Raw genomic sequence first — 21472 nt, 5'->3', positions numbered from 1 at the left:
CCAAACAACAAACAACAGAAAGGGGCCTGTCGAGCATTCAGATGATCAGGTTCTCTGGGAAACAAGCTCTAAAGCGTCAAGTTTTATGCACAGATTTTGTGGGAACATTCTCGGGAATGATGCCATGGAAGGGTGAAGGAAGCAGGACTGTGCAGAGGCAAAGAGGAACCTCAGTGCCACAGGGAGACTGGAGCTGGGACAGTCCCTCAGAGTGGAGCCAACATGGCCAGGCCTTTGTGCCGCCCAGCCCCCACCCCCATCCAGCAGGCTGTCCCTGGAGAAGGGTGGGACTTCGGTGGGACTTAGGGCAAAGTGACTCTGTTCCACTGAGGGCGAACTCTAAGAGCATGACCCACTGATTGCTCTCAGCCACCAACAATCCCAGAATCTGCTGGATTTTCTGACAAAGAAATCTGGGCAGTGCACCACAGCAGGGATCACAACACCTATGGTTAATATGCTCAATAATTAAAATTAAGAACTCCAGGTGAAGAATCTGAGGCCTAGAGAGGAAAAGACTGTGTACAACTGGTAAATATTAGTGTCGTGACTAGTACTGCAGGCTTACGAACTCAAACCCAGATCTCTCTCAGCACAACCACTAACTGTGCCTACATCAACTCCCTGTTTCCCTGTAGCTCATGCTCAGATGCCGGTGGGAGGCAGAATAGCGGCCCCCAAAAACGTCCGCATCCCAATCCCCAGAACCTGTGCAGAGAGACTTTGCGGGTGCGATTAGGTTAAGGATCTTGAGATGGAGATTATCCTGAGTCACCTAGTCACACGGGTCCTTACGAGCAGAAAGCCCTCCCTGGATGTCGTCAGACGGATGCGTCACAGAAGAGAGGACCAGAGAGGTGGCGGCACGAGGGGCGCAGGAAGCCTGCAAGGGCTGCAGACGGCTGGGAGCACGTGGGCAGCAGCCGCTGCAGGCTCTGAGGATGGAAGGAGCCCACGGAGCAGGGAGCACAGGAGCCTCCAGAAGCTGGAAGAAGCAAGGTCACAGATTCCCCCGAGCCTCCAGGAAGCAGTGCAGCCATACCAAGGCCTTGATTTTAGCCCAGTGAGGCCCCTGTTGGGCCCCTGAGCCATAAGGCAGTAAGAGCTGTTCCTCTGAACCATTGAGCTGGTGCTGACTCGTTACGGCAGCAACAGGAAACTGATTCACTACGTGGGCCACCCACGGTTCACTACACGGGCCACTGTCCACACGCGGCTAGAAACAGACGTGACGCCCCACTCCCTCCTCTGTCACATCTAATCTCTGAATTTCTTGATTCATTCTTCTTAAAACGAGGTAAAAGAAACGGAAACCATTGTCCTGACCACCCAGTCTGTCTGGTTTTGATTTGGTCTCTGAGTATCGGTCACCAAAAGGCTTGGTGACAATTTCACGTCATGCTCCGTAGCACCTCTGTCCCCACCCCTCCTCACAAAGGCTTCCTGGCACAAAAATATCAACTACCAAAACACATTCCAGTAACACCAAGAAAATACATGTGCAAAGCAGCATTCACATTATTAGATATCCGGAGGGAAAAGTCTATTCTGGCCAATATGCCTGCGACTTCTTCAGCAAAACCGGACTGGACAATTTTTAGAGTCTTACACAGATCTCTGTGCAAAACTGATGAACTCTTTGTGAATCTATATACCTTCTGCCAAAAATGTACATACAAGTAAATTCTGCACATAACATCAGCAAATTCAGACCCTCCAAATCCTAGCTACTTTAAACACCACGCAGAGGAAAAGGATTCTCGTGAGGAAGCATCCACGCCATCACAGAGAGACAAAACCTCACCTTCTCTGAAGGCAGAACCCTGACTCAACACAGGGGACGCAGACCTGGGTCCAGCTTCAGACAAGAACGCTACATCTCAAACGGAGGTACACGTCATCACCCCAGAGAGAAAAAGCCTGAAGATTCCCCCAAAACAGGACCCAGAAGTGGACCCAGCTGAAAGGAAATGATTATTTTCCATAAGACACTCGTCTGTGCTTCGAGTTGGTAATCACGAGTTGACTACATGACATTTGTGAGTGGCAGCTGCCGTGGAAGGTCCCACAGAGGGCAGGACATCGGCCCTGCCCTCAGGGCACAGACTTGCAGGGCGAGACGAGATTGGACAGAGCAGGTGGAAAACGACCATGTGACACAGCCACAGGCACACACGGCACGGGAGCAAAGTAACACTCGCCAGACCGCACCCACGCACTCAACTTCAGGTGGAAGGCAGGATCAAATGCCACCACCTTAGAGGAGAAGAAAGCCAGAAGGAAGGAAGCTGTCTCAGGCTGCTGGCCTGGAAAACAGGGCAGTCCGCGGCCACGGAGGCTGCTGGGTGCCCGTGGTGAGCCAGCACGCGGTCGGCCTCGTGCCCAAGCAGTTCGGGCCCCAGACCCGCACACCCGCGCAGAGACCACGGGAAACACGCAAAAAAGTAAAGTCCACGAGATCATCTGTTTTGCCACAGTTTTGGAAAAGCACTACAAATCTGACAGTACGCATTCTGTCACCCACAATAAGACGCTGCTTTTTTAAAAAACTGAAGAGGGGCGCCTGGGTGGCTCAGTCGGTTGAGCGGCCGACTTCGGCTCAGGTCATGATCTCGCGGTCTGTGAGTTCGAGCCCCGCGTCAGGCTCTGTGCTGACAGCTCGGAGCCTGGAGCCTGTTTCGGATTCTGTGTCTCCCTCTCTCTGACCCTTCCCCATTCATGCTCTGTCTCTCTCTGTCTCAAAAATAAAATAAACCTTAAATAAATAAATAAATTTTAAATAAATAAATAAATAAATAAATAAATAAAAACTGAAGGGCCGAATTATTCTTGTTAAAAAAAAAAAAAAAAAGTCTGAACTGAATCTTTAAAAATTATGGCAAAATCTCAAAAACAGTTCATCTAAGATCCTTCCGTTACATTACTGGGTAAAATTATGATCATAATTTAGCTCCGGCCATTCGGGTGACAGATGTGTATGTGTCCGTAATTCTGGTCCTTTGACGAAGTGAGTGATGAAATGACCTTCCGAGGCTGGTTGTTAATGATGGTTCTGAGGTGCTCCAATGACCTTGTTACGAGAAGATCAGATTTTAGGGTATAAAAGGTCACAACCCATCTGCACATATCGTAGCCTGATTCACCTTCATAATTCAATGAAGTAGACCCAAAGTTAAGATGGATAATGTAACTCCTACTCGGGAGATAAAGACGCCGAGGACCGGAGAGGTTACGGGACTTAGTCATGGTCACAAAGCTCCTAGAGGAAGCACGACACGCACTCCCACGCTTGACTCCGCTTCTCTCTGTTACGGGGATGCAGGGACCCGGCCGCACAGGTAAGAGATTTATCTATGGGACTGAAGTTGGAGCCTGGGTCACCCTGTTCTCAAAAGCAAGGCCACAGCCCTTTCCTCACGCGGCCTTCTCTCCGTCTGCCTGACCGCTGAGGGAGCCAACCCCGGACGAGGCAACCAGAGACGCCGAGAAGGGCTGGGGAAGGGGCGTCGGAAGCGTCAGGAAAGCCCCTCTGCGGAACGGGAACCACAAACCTCACGACCTTCCAGGACTCCCTGAGTACATAAACCCCCCCTTGGGAAACTCAGAACTGTTTTCCTTTTCTCACTAGTCTGAGCAAGCAAACGCTCACTCTGGGTAAACCCCCCCAAGAAGAGCCACCCCCAGGTAAGCACAGGGCCACCCCTGAAGGCCAGCGGGCAGAGCAGGACTTTGCTCTAAGAGGGGGGGCCCAGGGCGGGTTTACCCCTCTACCCTGAGCAGTCTCCCCGCCCCAGAAAAGGCCTCTCTCCCAAGAGTGGCTCCCAGGTCAGTGGGGTGACAGACCAGGAAGCTAGAGGTGACCGGACACGCGTCTCCACGGCAGATGGCCTTCCACACATAAAAGCAAGCAAGGCCCCAACGTCTCGCTCAGTGCTGAACACCCACTTCTCGTCTCCTGCGCCCGGATCGCCCCGGCAGGCCCCCGGGCCACGAGAAGCAGCGCGCCTCACGAGCTACCAGATAACTGTGGCCACGACACCGCCCCTGGGGACCACGGGGCCGCAGCGCACAGTCACACGCACGCTCACTCACACGCTCGCCCCCGTACGTGCGAAGGCCGGCCTCTCGGCTCCGCCAGGGGCTGCCGCCCGCCCCGCACCCACCCTGCTTTGCCCTGCCGGCTCCACTCCAGGCCCCGGGGGGCAGCCCGGCCCCCTCCTTCGGCAAACTCGACTCACGCTTGAGGCAACACGGAAACCATCGGCCGGCCTCCTGGAGATGCCACCCCTGCCCGCCCGCCTGCCGGGGAGAAGGGGCGCCCCCTGCCTGCCTCACCACAGGAGGGGCACCCCGCCCTCCCGCAGCACATGACACTGGTCAGCCCTCTTTCTTCTCTTCCCTCTCCTCTTCTCTGGCTTCTTCCCCTTAACTGGGAAAATCAAGTCACACGTCCCCTTGTCCTTTGAAAATACCTTGCCTTGACCCATCTACCTTCGTTCTTGCATTCACGGCAAGTTTAATGGTGGTGTAGACAGGATAGGCCTTCCTCGGCTCTGACCCTTCCTCCCTCCCGATAACCCGGCCTCACCACAGCCACCCCCCAGCACTGCCCTCCTAGGGCCCCCCGCGACACGGCCACCAGACGCTCCGAGCAACGACCCCTCGGTCCCCTGGCCCCCCAGGACCCAGGAGGTCACCGCCCCGCCCTGTCTTCTCCCCATCCTCCCTTCTCGCGCTGGGGCTCTGTGCCCACGGTTCCGTGCACACTCTTCCCGGCCCCGCGGCCTTCCCTTTCCCACGAGCATCGTCGCTGTAACCAGGCCGGTGATCTCGCCTCACTGAGCAGGTGCACAGGGGCACATCTGGCCTGAGGCCAGTCCCCAGCAGCGCCTGACGCCCTCTGCCTGGCAGGCCTACCAGCCCGGACCTCCCGAGTCCGCACCCGCCCTCCCTGCTCAACATTCACACCCCACCCCTCCCCGCTCCTTGCTTAATCTACCTTTTCACAACCTCTGAAGCCGCTTTTCCGCCAGGAGCCTTTTTACTGCAGCTCACCCTCCACGTGCCTCCTCGTCAAGTCGACTCGGGACGGCGGGTCCTCCAGCAAGAGGCTTTGGGCTTCAGTCCCCCTTCCAGACCCCAGGGAATCACACGAAAGCCAGAAAGAAACGGGAACAGCAAGTGACCACAGAGCCACAGCCAGTGTGCAGAGAGGACCGGGCAAGGCGGACACGCTCAAGCCACCTCGGGCCTGAGGACTGAAGGGAAGCTCCCAGGGCGCCTGCGTGCAGTGGGGTAACAGAGCAAACCCCTAGAAGCAAACACACAGAACATTGCACTAAAAACGTCCCTGAAAAAGCTCTATGTAAAATATCAAACGGAACCCAGCAGAGGACTGTCTCGCGACCAAGTGGAATTTGGTCCCAGAATGCCAGGGTGGCCCCGCAATTTGAAAGTCAGTGATTTAAGTGACCAAAGATACCAAAAGGGAAAACTCATACGTCACATGGTCCGTTCCACAGACACGAAAAGCGTTCGAAAACCTCGAATAGCCACCTTCGACCGTAAAGCTCCTAACGGGTAAGACCGAGAGCCCTGCGGCCACAAGCCTGACGCCCAGGGACTTCCTGACCCGACCGAAGCAGCCCCGAGTGCTGACCGGCCCGGCCCTGCAAAGGCAGCAGCCCCAGCCGGCTGTCCCGGCCGCGCCCACCACGGGGCTCCCGGAGAACCTGCCGGCACAGGTGCGGCAAAGCCAGCCTCACTCACCCCTGCTTGTGTGGCTCCAAGCTCTGCAGGGCGGCTGACTAGTGCGGTGGCAAAGCCAGGGAAAGCGACCAAAAGGACCCTGCGCCACCTTCGCACAAGTTCTCATCCCCGCACGGCCCCTCCTGGCCTGGCCGAGCTCAGCTAGTGAAAGCGTAAGGAGGGCAGCACCCGGCTTAAACGGGAGCCACGGGACATGCCCCCCCCCACCCCGCCGTCCACACCTCCTCCATGGCGCCCGCGGTGCCCCTCATTCATGCCCTGCTTACCTCTGCCACCCAAGTGTGTGCCATGCCACCACTGGCTGGAGTCGCCCCTCCAGCGGGGCACAGCGGTCACTGGCCCCCACAACTAGAGAAGGTCTGGGGCGCCTGGGTGGCTCAGTCGGTTAAGCATCCACCTCCTGGTTTCGGCTCGGGTCATGATCTAACAGTTCGTGGGATCGAGCCCCACGTCCGGCTCTGCGCTGACAGCACAGCCTGTTTGGGATTCTCTCTCTCCCTCTCTGTGCCCCTACCCTGCTGGAGCACACACTGTCTGTCTCAAAATAAATAAATAAGCTTAAAAAAAAAAAAAAGAAAAAAAACTAGAGAAGATCTTCTTAACGTCAAAAGTTTCAAAGAAGTAAGCACGCAGGAGAGAAACAATCTTGTTTGCGGAGACGTTTGAAATAGTCGTGAAGAACCACCGTTCTGTTAGCTGTGAACTGCAGGTTAAACTCCAGCTCAAAAAGTTGATTTCTCCTGCCCTGTGCCCTAAGAGTGCGTGTGAGGGCATCTCGAGTCCCGTTTACACTCTAAAAAGTTCAAACAGTGCTGGAGAGACATCAGCAACAAAAGTTACAATCACCGGTAAAGATTAACATGTACGATATTCTAATATGCAGCGAACGTGTGAAATGGAACTGTGAGATGGCCCTGTGCTAAGACGTGTCACTGTGAAAATGCAGTGTCTCTGTGCTGAGTTTGGGAGCGGCCAATCCATTTGCCATGTGACCACGCTTATTTTATGTCCTGTGAAACAACTCTCCTCCCTTTCAGGAAAGAGCTCGAAAGCCCACCCGAGAAACGGTAGCTGATTACTTGTCTCATTAACGTCAACAGACTCCCATCATCACCTTGCAGAGCAAATTTGACAGGAATAGCATGCCTGGACCATCTAGGCCACAGTAGCAGAAACACGAGCACGAGGGGTCCCTGGGGGCTCAGTCGGTTGAACGTCCGACTTCCGCTCAGGTCACGATCTCACAGTTTGTGGGTTCCGGCCCCGTGTTGGGCTCTGTGCTGACGGCTCAGAGCCTGGAGCCTGCTTCGGATTCTGTCTCTCTGTCCCTGCCCCGCTCGCACTCTGTCTCTCTCTCTCTCTCTCAAAAATAAAAAAAACATTAAAAAAATGTTTTAAAGAAAAGAAAAAAAACAGGAGGACAAAACGATGCAAGACCGGGAAGTGCAGCGCCCGGATGGGAAACCAGCGTTTCTCAGGTACGTAGCTAGCGAGTGCAACGCTAAGCGGGCGATTTGGGATTTACGCATACAAAAATCAGGTGTTAAACCTAAAACTCACATTGTTCCTGCAAACATTCTGAAAAGCTGGGTAAACGAGTCTTTATATCTTGACTTCAGTGTTCTATGTATCTTAAGTTCAATGGCTTAAGTTCATTCTACATTCGCTAATGACCTGTCGATGTGAACTCACAGGGTGACGAGTCCCTAGACTGTCCAGTCCAATCTTCTGGCCGATGCAAGAATGCTCTCGAGGCACTGTTCATAAACCCCAAATAGACACACTCCTCAAAAACCAGGTTCTGACCACCGAGTACCACAAATAAATTCCACACTTTTAGCAGGGAAGTCAAGGACGCCTCCTGCCCGATCCCACCAAAATCTCATTTACTCTTTCCCTTTTAGCTCCACTGTCACATTACCCAGAAGGACACATCAACTTCGGTACACAAACCAATCGCCCAGGCAGCCCAAGGAAATGCAGATTCTGATTCTCCAGGTCTGCCTCTGGTGACAGGACAGCTGCTGGTGGGGCGAGGACACTCTGAGTTGCAAGGGTCTACACAGCTTTCCTGACTCTGCCCGTCAGAACTACCTGGTCTCGGTGGTATCAGAATCCGTTTCACTTTACAGAATAGATTTCAAAAGCCAGACCGTCCCACCTCTTATGCCAGACCTTGTACCAACAGCTCAGGAGGGAACAGAGCTAAATTAGTATTAATCCAAACAGTTACAAAGCAGGATGTTAACTGCAACCCTCAGGACCGCCACGCTGCAGAATTCTCGGGGGTGGGGAGCGGGGAGCCGGCTCCTACCCCCCACCGAGGCAGCTCTTCCTTGCCCGGAAAAATGGGAGCAGGTACAACTTTTCTGGCAGGTTCTCCGGCCAGAGTCTAGGACTGGAGAGCACGCCAGGAGATGAAAATGCCCTTCTCCTTCCCTGTGCCGTCCCACACCCCCTCCCCAAATCTGTGGGCTTGGTCACATACAACCTCACCAGAGCCAAGGAGGAAAAAGAACTGAGGGGACGAAGTAAGGAAGTGAGAAGGAGCCATAATTAGGACACGAGGCGAGGACAAGGATGCCTGAGGTTCGGGAGGGTCCTACGGCCACGAGCCCAGAGCGATGTGCACCCAAGTACTCAAAACACGGCAAACACGGGTCCTGCTTGAGGAAAATTTAGCTGTAGAAATACATGCATGTATCTGTACAAGATACCTGTACACACAGAAGGTATATATGTACACAAATTGTACACGTACACGTGTACATACGTATAGATCCCATCCGAGCCACAGCACTTGAGAAAGAAAAAAAAATCAAGAAGACAAAAGCAAGCGCGTGAGTGAGCTGGAACAACAACAACAAAAAAAACGGGTGTGGGGTTCCTAACTCCACAACACAAGCAATAAGAAAAACCAATCATCAAAATTGGCTCCAAATTGAGGCTGAATCCGCGGTCTGCTTGGCTGCGCCCTCTAGGCTTCTCCCGAGCCTTGCTGTTTCCAGGAAAACATTCTCCCGTATCCCCCTTAACTACAGAAGCCAAAGTATGACCTTTGGTTGAAGACCAGCCCTAAGTCAGGCCCCTGATTCCCATCACCAGACCTACACGTGGCTCTACACGGTGTGGCCTGGACACAGGCAGCGGCCTTGGGTCACAAGCAGTTCGCAGGCACTGTGGAGACGGCCTCGCTCCCACCTGCCCATCACCTTGATTGACTCAGTGGCTTAGCAAATAGGTACCATGCACCTGCTAGGGGGCGAAAGAGAAGTAAGAAATAGCCCTGCTGTCCACTGGAAGGAAGGGGAAGTCTGCACTTGACCGTTGGCCTCTGACAGCAGCGGTGTCCGAACCGAGGGCCTGACACGGGGGAACCGAGGTGTCTTGTTCTGAATAAAAGGCCTCGGGGCGCCTGGGGGGGCTCTGCCGGTTAAGCACCTGACTCTTGATTTCTGCTCAGGTCGTGATCTTGCGGTTTGTGAGTTTGAGCCCCAAGTCGGGCTCTGTGCTGACAGCATGGAGCCTGCCTGGGATTCTCTGTCTCTCTCTCTCCCTCCCTCCCTCTCTCTCTGCCCCTCCTCCACCTGCACACTCTCTCTCCGTCTCAGGAAAAAAAAAAAAATATATATATATATATACATACATATATACATATATATATATGTATGTATATATATTAAAAACAAACAAACAAAAAAGGCCTCCAAGAGCAAAGAGGGCGCTGAACAGGAGGAACCCAGGCCTGAAACCAACTTCTCTAACAATTACAAGAGGTTTCACTGCTCAAAACCAGAGTGTCCTCAATTTTAAAATGGGAAGAACAGTCCCCGCGCCCAGGGCTGGTGTGACAATTAAGCGGCCTGTCAGACCCTGGCACCTACCACCCGCTCAACAAAAGTCCGCCAAAAATGAAACCGAACACAAACCCCCACATAGGATGAAAGCCATGCTGGAGGTTTTGTGAGAAAGCGGACGGGCCTGGGGCAGAGAGGGACGGGCCACGGGACCCGGGTGTCCCGGAAAACAGACAACAGAACAGACAGCAACCTGGCCGGTCAACCTGCCGGAAGTCACCTGCAGGCTGCGGCCGGAAAGTCAACACCCACCAGCAAGACACGAGGGGAATGAGACAAATGGGGAAAAGGAAGCGTTTCCTCAGCAACAGAAAAATGGAAAGCTATACAAGAAAAAAAATGAAATCCTAGAACCCTACTTGAATCAGCAGCCAGAAATATTTCTAGATCTAGAAAGACGAAGACCCTAAATAAGGATTTGGCAAGAAGTTACGATACAACTGTATCAGGAGTCTAAAGAAACACAGGGGAGAGCACAGAAAAAACTAAAAGCCCATAGTGGCGACATCCAGTCACTACATGGTGTCCAAGAGGTAAAAGCAGATAGGTAAAGATGAGAAGAAAGTTTTCAGTTGGATGTGGTTGTTCTCAGGGAATCAGATCAGGTGGGATGGGTGTGTTTAGGGCCCGCAGATCTTAATCAGCTTTTCAGCAATTTGACTTCTTGAAAGGCTTGTAAACGCTACTTGGAATTTTTTTAACTTTAAATACACAAAAATAAACACAAGCCAAAAGTCCCTTCCTATAAGCTAAAAGATGCTGATCATAGGATACGAAAATGTTCTGTAAACACTAATGCGCTTAGCATTTTTATTTTAACAACCCCTATATGGCCCTCAAGCCTCATTACCTTCAGTCAATGGTCAATGACCAAATCCCCATCTTCTAGGGTAAACTGCTCTCCACGGTGATGCGAATGTCACTGACAACCAACCCTCCACTGTCACTTTCGGTACTTATCCTTTAACTATAATAATGGTTCTTCGAATTCCGGAATGTCACGACCCACAAGCTGTCCAGAGTAAAGCGGCACAAAAATGTGCTACTTCTTTCAAGATAAAGGAGAAAATCAGATAAAATATTCGATACCCAGGGCAAGGATCCACTCCTTGATATTAATCCTGGGAAAAAACATGTCAAACCCCAGGAAATAACGTGCGTTATCTCAAAGATCCAACACGGAAGATCAAAACCTCTGGGTTACTTAGGAGATTTCTTAAGGAGATCAAAAGCTACGAGGTACACCAGCAGAAGACGCGCACTTCAGGTAGCACACGGTCAGAGAAACTTAGATCTCCCCGTGCGTACCCTTTGCATGTGCCCACACGTGAACTGTTTCCAGGAGAAAGCCGTGTAACTTTGTAGTTAGGGGCTTTAAAGTTGGCTTGGGTTTAAAGCCTACCTAGGTTAGAGTCCTAAATCTATCAGTTACTGGCTAGGTTGCCTTGGCCCACAGGAAGAAAAACACCTACAAGGACGACTGAGAGATTAGAAATACATACACAGTCTTCAGCAGGGTGCCCAGAACACGGTGACCACTTTCAAAGGCTGGTAGTTAAGGCACAGTCTTGGGTGACGGAGCCCGCTGTCAAACCCTGTAAACTGCCCATTCCTCACAGGACACTTTGAAACTGCCTTGTATGGGTTTATCTGTAAGAATTTTGTCTCACTACAATAATTACACACTTATTGAATGCTTACCAAGGGCCACGCACCTTTCTAAGCTGTTGAATTAAATGTCTCAACTCATTTAATTGTCATAACAGCCACAGGGGATCGAGGCTCGTTTTCCCATTTTCTTGGCAAGGAAACTGAGGCCCAAGGCCGCACAGCTAGTAAGTGCTGGAGCCAGGATCTACACTTCAGGAGTTTCGGGGGTGGGCAGGCTTTTCGCAACTAACAGTGCCACTTCTCTCACTGTAAGCTTCTTGAAAGCAAAGATCATTTCTATTTTAACACACATTTGGGGCGCACAATTATGTATCAGATACTTCCTAGGGCAATGAACAAAGGTTGTTTTTGTTTGTTTTCTTGGTATGTGTCCCTAAGTGCCTTAAGCAGGTTCTCAAAAGCCATCAGAAGAGATGAAAACCAACACAAGGCTCTACCAGGTCCTACACAATGCGACCCACCTGTCCTTCCAGCTCCTCCGCTACCCCCTCACTCCTCCACTCCATCCCTACAGACTTCCTAGCGGTCCTGCCAAACCGCACATGCATTCCTGCTTCACCGCTTACACTGTGGGGGCTCACGCACTTCAGACATTTACTGAGCACCTACTACGTGATGATCACGGTGAACAGGACCTGGAGTACAGGATGAGGCAAAATAGGACATTAGTGGGAAAGAGGTGAGATCCGAAGAGAGTCTGTGGTTCAGTTCACAGGATTATACCAGTGCTGATTTCTACGCTTTGATCAATGTGCCATGGTCTTGCAGTCCTCAACATTAGGAGAAGCTGGACGAAGGGTGCAACAGAACTTTCCGTTTATCTTTGCAACTCTTAGGTAAATTTAACACTGTGTCCAAATTAAACGACCCCCTCACCGCCACCACCCCCAAATCACAGATACGGCGCCAGCCTCTGGGAGCTCCAAGGCGGGAGGAAATTGCACACAAGTAGCCAGCCTGCAGAGAGCGGTGGGAATCAGGCCCCAAACAACGTCCAAGGGCTGCCGGGAGAGGGGCGGCGGGGTGTTCCCCGGGGGTCGTGGGCTGCGTCCACCCTGCGTCACGCAGGCCCCAGGGCCTTCCTGGATAAACAAGTCCTGTAAAGGAGCCCCCCCGAAGCCTCCGGGTCCTCAGCGGGACAGGGGGAGCTGGGGGTGCAGGAGGGCCTCGCTCTACAAACGCGCGGCGCCGGGGGCCTTGCTGGGACTCACCTGGAACTCCAGCCCGTAGATCACCGGCGCGTCGTCCTCCATGCTGCGGCCGCTCACACGCTTAACGCCTGTCCCCAGAGCGGACGCGCCCCCAACTCAGCACCCATTCATTCCCTCCCGCCCAGGCGGCACCAAACCGGGAGCTTTTGCGGCCTAACTCGGCTCCCGTAGGCCACACTTCCTGTATTTTCCTGATGCGTCATCAGTACGCTCCTCGCCGGCGGCCAATGGCAGCGGCACCGGGCTCGTGCGCGTGCTCATTTGATTCCATCCGGGTTCTCAACCCTCCTGTCGTCGGGAGGCGGACGCGGCGGGGAGGAGCGGGGACTAGAGCCAGTGGGGTCGAGAGCCGGGCGGGTAGAGGGGTGGGGGAGGGTCCCGGCGGAGGGGAACCGGAGGTGGCGGAGGGGCGTGGGCGGGCTCCAGGGCCTCGCGGGGTCGTCACTCCGCCCCCAGCCCGCAGTTTTGGGGCATTGAGACGTCCCATGCGGGGAGCCCTCCGCGCTCCGTAGCTCACAGAGAACCGCTCACGTGGAGCTGTGGCGCTGCCCTTTATTACCGTTAGTACTTTGCCCAGCGCGGGGACTGATGCTTTACAGAAGCCGGCTTAAGGTTCTTCTAACCCTGCCACTAGGGTGTCATACTTGCATTTTAGAGATGAGAGGCTGCAAAATTGACCAACGGTTGAGGACAGGGAGGTCGTAAGGTGGGAAGCTAGGATGTGTGCCCGGTCTGACTCACCTAGGCTCTGCCCAGGGTCCTCAAGGTCAGGAGCCACGCTCCTTCAGGCGGCAGGCGTGCCGCAGTGTCCGCACTTGGGGGAGGGGCGGGGGGAGCATGTACTACCGGTGCCGCTGAGCGTTGCCTGGCGCCACACCTCTGGCAGGATCTGACCTGCATTTGACTCTAAATGGGAGCCTGCTGGGAGACCTTGGGTTCCCTGGGCATCTCCAAGCATGGAGGACTTAGCACTTCCAAGGCACCTCCCTTGACCGACCGTGTCCTTGGCAGTCACAAGTGAAGCTGCATGGAGTCCCAAAGTGCCATTAGCAGAAGCCCTTTCACTAAGCTGAATTCCACTGGTTTAGAAGACCACGCGCTTCTACAACTGTGTGATTAATTTTTTTTTCTCTACTCTTAATCTTCTTGACAAATGAGATGTCACTTCACACCTGTAAGGATTCCTGGTGGCAGAAAGTCAAAAAATAGCACGTGTTGGCAGGCAGTGGAGAAAGGGGAAGGCTTATACCTGTTGGTGGGCATGTAAATGGATACAGCCACTGTGGAAAACAGGTTGGAGTTTTCTCAAAAACTTAAAAATGGAAGTACATACGTTCCAGCAATCCCCCTTCTGGGAGTCAGAGGAAATAAAACCACTATATCAAAGAAATATCTGCACCTTATGTCCAGAACAGCCTTAATCACAGTAGTCAACACGTGGAAAAACCTAAGTGTCAATAGATGAATGGATAACCAAGTGTGGCATTCACACGTGCCCCCCCCCCCCCCCCGCACACACACACAGTGGAATATTCCTTAGCCTTAAGAAAAGAAGGAAATCCTGTCATTTGCAACAACATGGACGAGTCCGGAGCACATTCTGTTATGTGAAAAAAGCCAAACATAGACAATGCACGATTACACATACATGTGAAATGTGAACAAGTGTGTGTGTGTGTGTATGTGTGTATGACATTGTTGGAGAGGAGCACCTGAGTGTCTCAGTGGGTCATGTGTGTATGACATTGTTGGAGAGGAGCACCTGAGTGTCTCAGTGGGTCAAGCATCCAACTTCATCTCAGGCGACTATCTCGCGGCTGAGTCGGAGCCCTGCGTTGGGCATTGGGTGCTGTGCTGACAGGTCAGAGCCTAGAGCCTGCTTCAGATTCTGGGTCTCTCTCTCTCTCTCTCTCTCTCTCTCTCTCTCTGTGTGTGTGCCCCTCCCCCCTCAAAAAATAAACATTAAAAAAATAATCATTGTAGCAGAAGAATGGAGCTTACCAGAGGCTAAGGGGGTGAGAGGAATGGGGAGATACTGATCAAGGGATACAAGTTTTCAATTATGGTGAATAAGTTGTGGAGACCTACTGTACAGGTGTCTATAGTTAATAATGTGCCCTATACTTGACACTTTCGAAGAGTAGATCTCAAGTGTTTTCATCACATACGTATAAAAAAGGTAAGTATGGTAGATACGCTAATTTGCTTAATTGTGGTACTCATTTCACAATGTATACATGTGTCATGACATCACACTGCACACCTTAAATATATACTGTTTTTATTTGTCAAAACTAAAAAAATTAATCAGTTATGAAGGGAAGACAAAAATGGCTTTGCTCGGTTGTATGCCAGCGCCTCACGCCCTGGCAGGCATCGTTAAATTTTGATGGATAGCTGTTGGATGGATGAGGAGTCCTCAGTGATTACAGTAAAAATCAAGGAAGCAGACCCACAGATCTGAGCATCGTATTCATCGTCTCCGATTGCCTGAGATTAAGTTGTGGAGCTAAGAGAATGCAGAGTCTTTATATTGCTGGATTAAATCTACCTACCTACTACTGATATTATTCCTACCAGCTTTACGGTTAACGTTATTATTACACAAGTACAAATGCACAGCTGAAAAAGTAGAAAATACTGATAAGCACAAAGAAAAGTCTCTAAAAATAAGTGTTTCTTGGGTGCTTTGGCCAGAAATAAAAAAGAAAGGGCCTAATCCTCTCTCTTCCACCTACCCTCTGGCCCAGGTTTCCTTGTAACCTGAGGATCAGGCTTAGTTCCCTCCCTATCCCGAGGGTTGTGGTCAAGCATCCCCGCCCATACCCCCGCCCTTCGCATCACCTTGGAGCGCACGCTCCGCCCACCGCAGCACGAACCGGAAGCGCGCGAAGCAGCCGGCTCCTGCACTGGGCATGCGCGGAATCAGACCGACCGTCCAGCGCGCGCAGGCGCAGAAGCCGGAGAAGGCGCCGGGTCGAGTCCCTTCTTCCGGTATTCATCCACCTACTCTCCGGACTCTGGTCGCGGCCGCCCGTGACCGCCTCTCCAACCCCAGTGGGCGGGTGGCAGGTGAGACTCAGGGCCCGGGCTGTGGGGAGGGAGTCGGGTCGTCCCTAACCGCAGCCCCGCCGGTCCTGACCTCAGCCCCTCCCTGGCTTGTCCCCTGGCCGGTCCTCCCGCAGAGAGAGGGGGGGGGGGTCTCTTCTGTGTCTCCCCGTTGGGGAGCTCCTCTCCGGGGGCTCCTCCTAAGGGACTCTTGGGGGGGGGATGCTCCCCCAGGTCTCCTCCTTGGAGGTCTCCTGCAGGTCCCAGCTGTGGCACTCAGCAGCTCGGCCCTGAGCAAGCCCCTTAATCTGTCTTCTTGTGAGTCTGCTCTTCTGTGCACGGACATGACCTGCCCACCCAAACTCGGTATCGTGCGGGTAAAATGCGGCGGTTTGTGCGAAAGCACAGACGCCAGGGTGAATGTTGCCTATTATTACACATCCTGATCCCTCCCAAAGCAGCCTTCGGGACGGGACCGACCGATAGTGTTGTACACCGTGAAGACTGACAGCCTTTGTTGTAAAACACAAGGCTCAAAGATAGCTTCTAAAACGTGTCGGTTTTTCTCAAGCTTGGACACAAAAGTTTAACCCCAGTGACACTTGGACGTACGGTTTCTACCTTTTTATGGTGGTTGGAAGATAAGGTGTCCTTCTATCCAGATGCTTTACTCCTGGCTTCTTTTCGTGAATTCAGGAGATGGTACCCAGTGACAGACCAGGCGCCCGGCCCACTGTGGCGGGATGGGAGAGGCAGAGGAGAGTGCAGATAGGATACTTTAGCGGTGACATGTCTCACCCCGTCCTCACGTTCTGTGGTTGCTAACAGGATCTTCACCGGTCCAAGAGCCCGTGTTACCGCTGTGCTTCATCATTAAAATCACAGTTACCGTGCTTGTGTATACGTAGCTCCTTACCGTGTAAAAGTGCCTGTGCACCAGTCACTGGTTATTCCTCGTTACCCCAGTGTGCAGTCTAAGAAACCAGGACTAAGACGAAGTTACTCCTCAAAGGTCACTTAGCAGGGAAGCTGGGACTCCAGCAGTTCTTAAGAGCTTGCGTCCAGTGCTCTTCCTGACTCCCCCCTGCTGCTCTGGATCATGATCTGTCCCAGCAACCTCGCAGGGAGAGCAAAGGCGGAAAACCTGTGTTGAAATCCTGCAGCACCAAATATTGTCGGTGTGACTTTGGCCAGATCACTTGGGTTTCTCTGCTGTGTAATGGACGTAATAGTCCTTTATAAGTTGGTCCTGAGGATTGAACAGGACAAGACATGTCGGGGCATGTGGGTGGCTCAGTCAGATAAGCGTCCGACTCTTGATTTCCACTCAGGTCATGATCCCGGGGTTGTGGGGCTGAGCCCCGAGTTGGGCTCTGAGCCGAGCGTGGAGCCTGCTTGGGATTCTCTGTCTCTCCCTCTTTCTGCCCCCCCCCCTTGCTCTCTTCCTCAAAATAAATAAACATTTCAAAAAATAAGATAATAAACGTAAAATGTTTCATCTATTGTGGGTGTTCTTTACATGGGGGTTTTTGTAAGTCTATGCTAATTAGATTTCCACTAGATGACGTATATTTTCACGGAAATGGGGTTTACACTATTGCAATCTGGTAAAAGACTTATAATTCCAACATCATGTCCACAAAGGGGACCTGTCCTATTGTAGTTTTAGTTGTTCTTAGTGAAACTTTTCAGTTCTCAAATAATCGCTTAGAGTTAGTACTTAAAACAAAAAAAATCTTAAGGCATTAATTAAGGGCCTTGTGCAAAGCACTCACCGGAACAGAAAGTCTACTTCAGTTGCTGCCATGTTGATGCTAACATAAGCCGAAATGTCTGTGGTTTAATAAAAATTATTAAGTCAATAATAGAAGTAATTATAGTACACACAAATCAAAAACCTACCTGTGCTTTCCCGTTTTTTAACTATGCAACGTGAAGACCCCATGTAACATTCATGAAGATAACACAGAGATCGAGTGCACACCTGGCCCAGTCTTCTGCCCACAAGCATAAGAAATGGACAGTCGTCAGTGGCTTTCTCACGTGTCCCTCCCTGATCAAACCTTCCCTTGGCACCACCCCCAGCTCCCTCTCCAGATGAATTGAGTATTAGCATCACCTGGCTTTTGCACTTGTATTCCTAAAACAATGTATTGTTTAATTTACATGTTTTTGAATTTTATATAGAAAATCATACTGCTTATTTTCTAGCATGGCCCATTCATTTTACATTTAATGTTCCATTTTCAGTATGCTGTTTACTGTGCCTATGAGCAGTGCTTGTGTCCAGTGTTTGTTTTGTTTTGTTTTGTTTTGATCTTTGGAAAGCAGTGGGTATTTTGTTTGGATTTGCTGTTTATAAGTATTCACAGTGCTAGCTTATGGTACCACGTGCAGGAGTCCCTCTGTGATGCATAGGTCGTGGGACCTCTTACTGTCCTCACCGGGACTCTTGAGAGTGAAAAGAGGTACTTAATGGAATGTAAGAAACAAAGCAGGTGAACATACAGGGAGAGGGAGAGACAGACAGAAAGAGGGAAAGGAACCGTAAGAGATGCTTAGCGATAGAGAACAAACTGAGGGTTCGTAGAGGGAGGTGGGGGGGGGGGCTAGATGGGTGATGGGGATTAAGGAGGGCACTTGTCCTGTTGAACACTGGGTGTTCTATGTGAGTGATGAATCACTAAATTCTGTTCCTGAAAACAAAAAACAAGGTAGTTAACTTTACAGTAACCATATGCACGAAGTGGAAGCATCCTGCAAAAGTCAAGATGCGTGGCTGCGGAGTCACAGGATATGTGCTTGTGAAATGTGTATCCTTTTCAGCCTGTTCAAATCTTTGGCCTGTTTTTCTGTTGGGTTGTTTATTGTCTGGTTGAGTTCCGGGAATTTTTATCTATTCTTCGTATTAATTAAGAAATCTGGCAGTACCCAGTGTAGGGGAATGTGTTGAGCAAGAATACTTTCACACTGCTAACTACCCATGTAAACTGGTACAAACACTCGGGAAGGCAGTTTGGCATTTTCTAGTAAGGAAGAAGACGTGTATTCTCTATGACCCAACGTACACATAACGTGTATTTATTTTATTTTAGAGAGAGAGTGTGTAAGCAGGGGAGAGGGAAAAAGAATCTTAAGCAGACTCCACAGAGCTCAGCACAGAGCCCCACGCGGGGCTCCACCCCACGACCCTGGGATCGTGACCCGAGCTGATACCAGGAGTCAGACGCTCAAACAACTAAGCCGCCCAGGCGCCCCACATGTAACGTTTAACAACGTGAGGAAATTTGCTTGTGTGCACCAGGTGACGTGTATAAGAACGTTCCCAACAGCACTGTCTATAGTATCAGAAACCCGTCAGCGCTGGAACAGATCGTGTGTGGTGCCATCACACAGCAGCCTCGTCAACAGCACAGACGAATTAATTCCAGCTTCGCACTACTTTTGAGGTTGAATCTCAGGTTAGAAGTTGAGAAGGGAAATTAAGTCAAAAACGAAAAAAAAAAAAAAACTAAGCAAAATGTTGTTTGAGGAAGTAAACGTGTAGGAAATGAAAAACAAGAGTGTGACAAATTTCAGAATATTACCCCTAAACGGGAGAGGAGTAAATGTTAGAGTGTATTGTCTCAGCCACATGTTATGAATGATTTATATCCACTCAAAGTTTGTTGGAAGTTATTTACAGGAAACGTACCTTTAGAAGAGAAGGGGGAAAATGACAAGGAAAGAACCTTGTAAGGTCTCCAGCTGAGAGACGTAAGAAAACTCGGGAGGCTCACAGGCTATCCTTTTCTGTCCGGAGTCCCCCCTCCACCCCATGCCATAGTGCAGCTTGCTCAAGTGCGTGTGTGAGTTACTTAGTTTTCTCTCTGTGGTTGCCTAGGGCCGGGTTCCCGAGAGCATAGTGGTCTGAGTTACCCTGCTGTCTGACACGGGAGCACACCGTGAGTATTGGTTCCTGGTCTGCAGGGCATTGCAGGCAGCCCATTGGCAGTGGTTTTTTATAAATACGTAGTTTCTATTCAGAAATTAGGATTAACAATACAGGTTTTGCTCTGGATTGGGCAGCGTCTTTGTAAACCTTTTCACTAGGAAACATTGATTTTCTAAATTAGATTGGATAAGAAGTGAAGTTTCTGAAGAGAATCAAAACATAGTTACAAACAAGCACTGATTCGAATGTTGCTTTTTAACTTAGCTTTCTTCTTTTGAGAATATTATTTCTTTTTTTTTTTATTTTTTTTAATCTTTATTTATAATTTTTGAGAGAGAGACAGAGTGTGAGCAGGGGAGGAGCAGAGAGAGAGGGAGACACAGAATCCGAAGTAGCTCCAGGCCCCGAGCTGTCAGCACAGAGCCCGACATGGGGCTTGAACTCACAAACGCAAGATCATGACCTGAGCCGAAGTCGGACGCTCAACCGACTGAGACACCCAGGTGCTCCGCTGAGAATATTATTTCTTTAAAAACATTTTCGATATGGGGCGCCTGGGTGGCTCAGTCCGTTAAGTGTCCAGCTTTGACTCAGGTCGTGGTCTCGTGGTTCATGAGTTCGAGCCCCGCATCGGGCAGTGTGCTGACAGCTTTGGGTTCTATGTCTCCCTCTGTCTCTACCCCTACCCCACTGGTGCTCTGTCTCTCTCAGACTCTCAAAAATAAATAAACATTAAAAGATAAAAAAATAAAAAATTCTTTGGAAGTATAGGTAAATGAAAATAAAAACATCTCAGGTGAATTGGCAAACCCAGTTGCTGTGTCAGAGCGTTGTATCCTTTGTCTAGCTGTTGTGCAGAAAAGTTACATTCCCACTATCAATAAATAAGTTTCCACCCAAATTCCCTAAGAACTGGCATTTCTAAAAATCCACCTCTTTCATAACCTTTTTTTAGATCATAGTTTGAGTCTGTGTTTCTTTACTGCTGAAGTGCTGTTTCTTGCTGTAAGTATCCAGTCCACATAACGAATGGGTCTCGCCTAGTAATTAGCCTTCTCTTATCCTGTGCCTTGTGGGAAGTAACTCTGTTACCTGTGGACAGTCTTTCCTGCGGGACCCTAGTCAGTCCGTCTTGATCTAACACATACAGATTAACCTTGACTGGCAGTTATTTCTGTGTATTTTGAGAGTAGAACGTTCTCCACTCTTCCTGCGTGTGAAGAAAACGCTGTGATTTTGCCAGTTCCGATATTCTTTGCCTTTCCCTGTAATTATACGTATCAGACCTTTTCTCATACCCTACGTTATTCTACAGTTAGCCGTTAGTGTCGTGTTGTGATTTCCGGAGTTCCTGTCTGAACCGTTTGTTCTGAGACAGGCTCGCTCCTGGCACCAGCTGCGGCCACAGCATCTCCGTACCAGGCGCGGCACTAGGGGCCGGGGTCCTAGGTCCTCACGAAGTTAGGCAGGAAGGACCAAACTCCACTCCTGGCAGGGTCACCTACAACCAGTGATTGCATTTTTAAGTGCCCTCTACACCCAAGGTGGGGCTCGAACTCACAACCCTGAGATCAGGAGTCGTGTGCTCTATCACTTGAGCCAGCCGGACGCCCACTACCAGTGGTTGTAGATGAGTCCTGTCACTGCTCTCATTGTCGGTGTCCCCTTCTGTACGTGAGGGCACGACGGCATCTCGTTCAGCTTCTGCAGAGGCGAGAGGAAGTCGTGTTTGTTCCCGTCCTGCACGTGACTAGGCACGTCCACTCCTCATGTTCCCCAGGCAGCCTCCAGTCCGCCTTGCTGTGAAACATTACCAGAGCAAGGCTTTTGTTCCTTGTCCATTGTGTTTTTGACTCATTTTTAGCTAATGATCGGAGAGATGTGTAATAAATAGGGAATCGGTAACTGACAATGCTGGACAAGACACTTCTCCAAAGTGCTCAACTTTGATTATCTGCTTTAAAATGCTCTTGTTTGGGGGC

General features: G+C 50.7%; 2 protein-coding genes across 8 annotated transcripts in view; one reads left to right on the top strand and one right to left on the bottom strand.

Moving 5' to 3' along the window:
- The window catches only part of EIPR1 (EARP complex and GARP complex interacting protein 1), a 119830-nt gene extending 106890 nt beyond the window's left edge, over positions 1 to 12940 (bottom strand). The window contains exon 1 of one of the 4 annotated variants that reach the window (XM_042982592.1): positions 12509 to 12940. In XM_042982592.1, coding sequence (XP_042838526.1) covers positions 12509 to 12550 — 42 coding nt within the window. In that variant the 5' untranslated portion in view covers positions 12551 to 12940. Of the gene's footprint in view, positions 1 to 10476; positions 10576 to 12508 lie in introns of those variants that run through there. The other 3 variants (XM_042982590.1, XM_042982596.1, XM_042982593.1) reach the window with 3 other exon arrangements.
- A 2519-nt stretch (positions 12941 to 15459) lies between these two features.
- TRAPPC12 (trafficking protein particle complex subunit 12) overlaps positions 15460 to 21472 on the top strand; it is an 82243-nt gene continuing 76230 nt past the window's right edge. For 2 of the 4 annotated variants that reach the window (XR_006216066.1, XR_006216067.1), the window contains exon 1: positions 15460 to 15580. The gene's annotated coding sequence lies outside the window, so the exon portion shown is untranslated. The remainder of the gene's footprint in view (positions 15581 to 21472) is intronic. The other 2 variants (XR_001511991.2, XM_007098195.3) reach the window with 1 other exon arrangement.

The sequence above is a fragment of the Panthera tigris genome, chromosome A3, assembly GCF_018350195.1.
Source record: "Panthera tigris isolate Pti1 chromosome A3, P.tigris_Pti1_mat1.1, whole genome shotgun sequence".
Taxonomy (NCBI): Eukaryota; Metazoa; Chordata; class Mammalia; order Carnivora; family Felidae; genus Panthera; species Panthera tigris.
The sequence above is the reverse complement of the archived record's forward strand: the minus strand, read 5'-3'. Positions and strand labels throughout refer to the sequence as shown.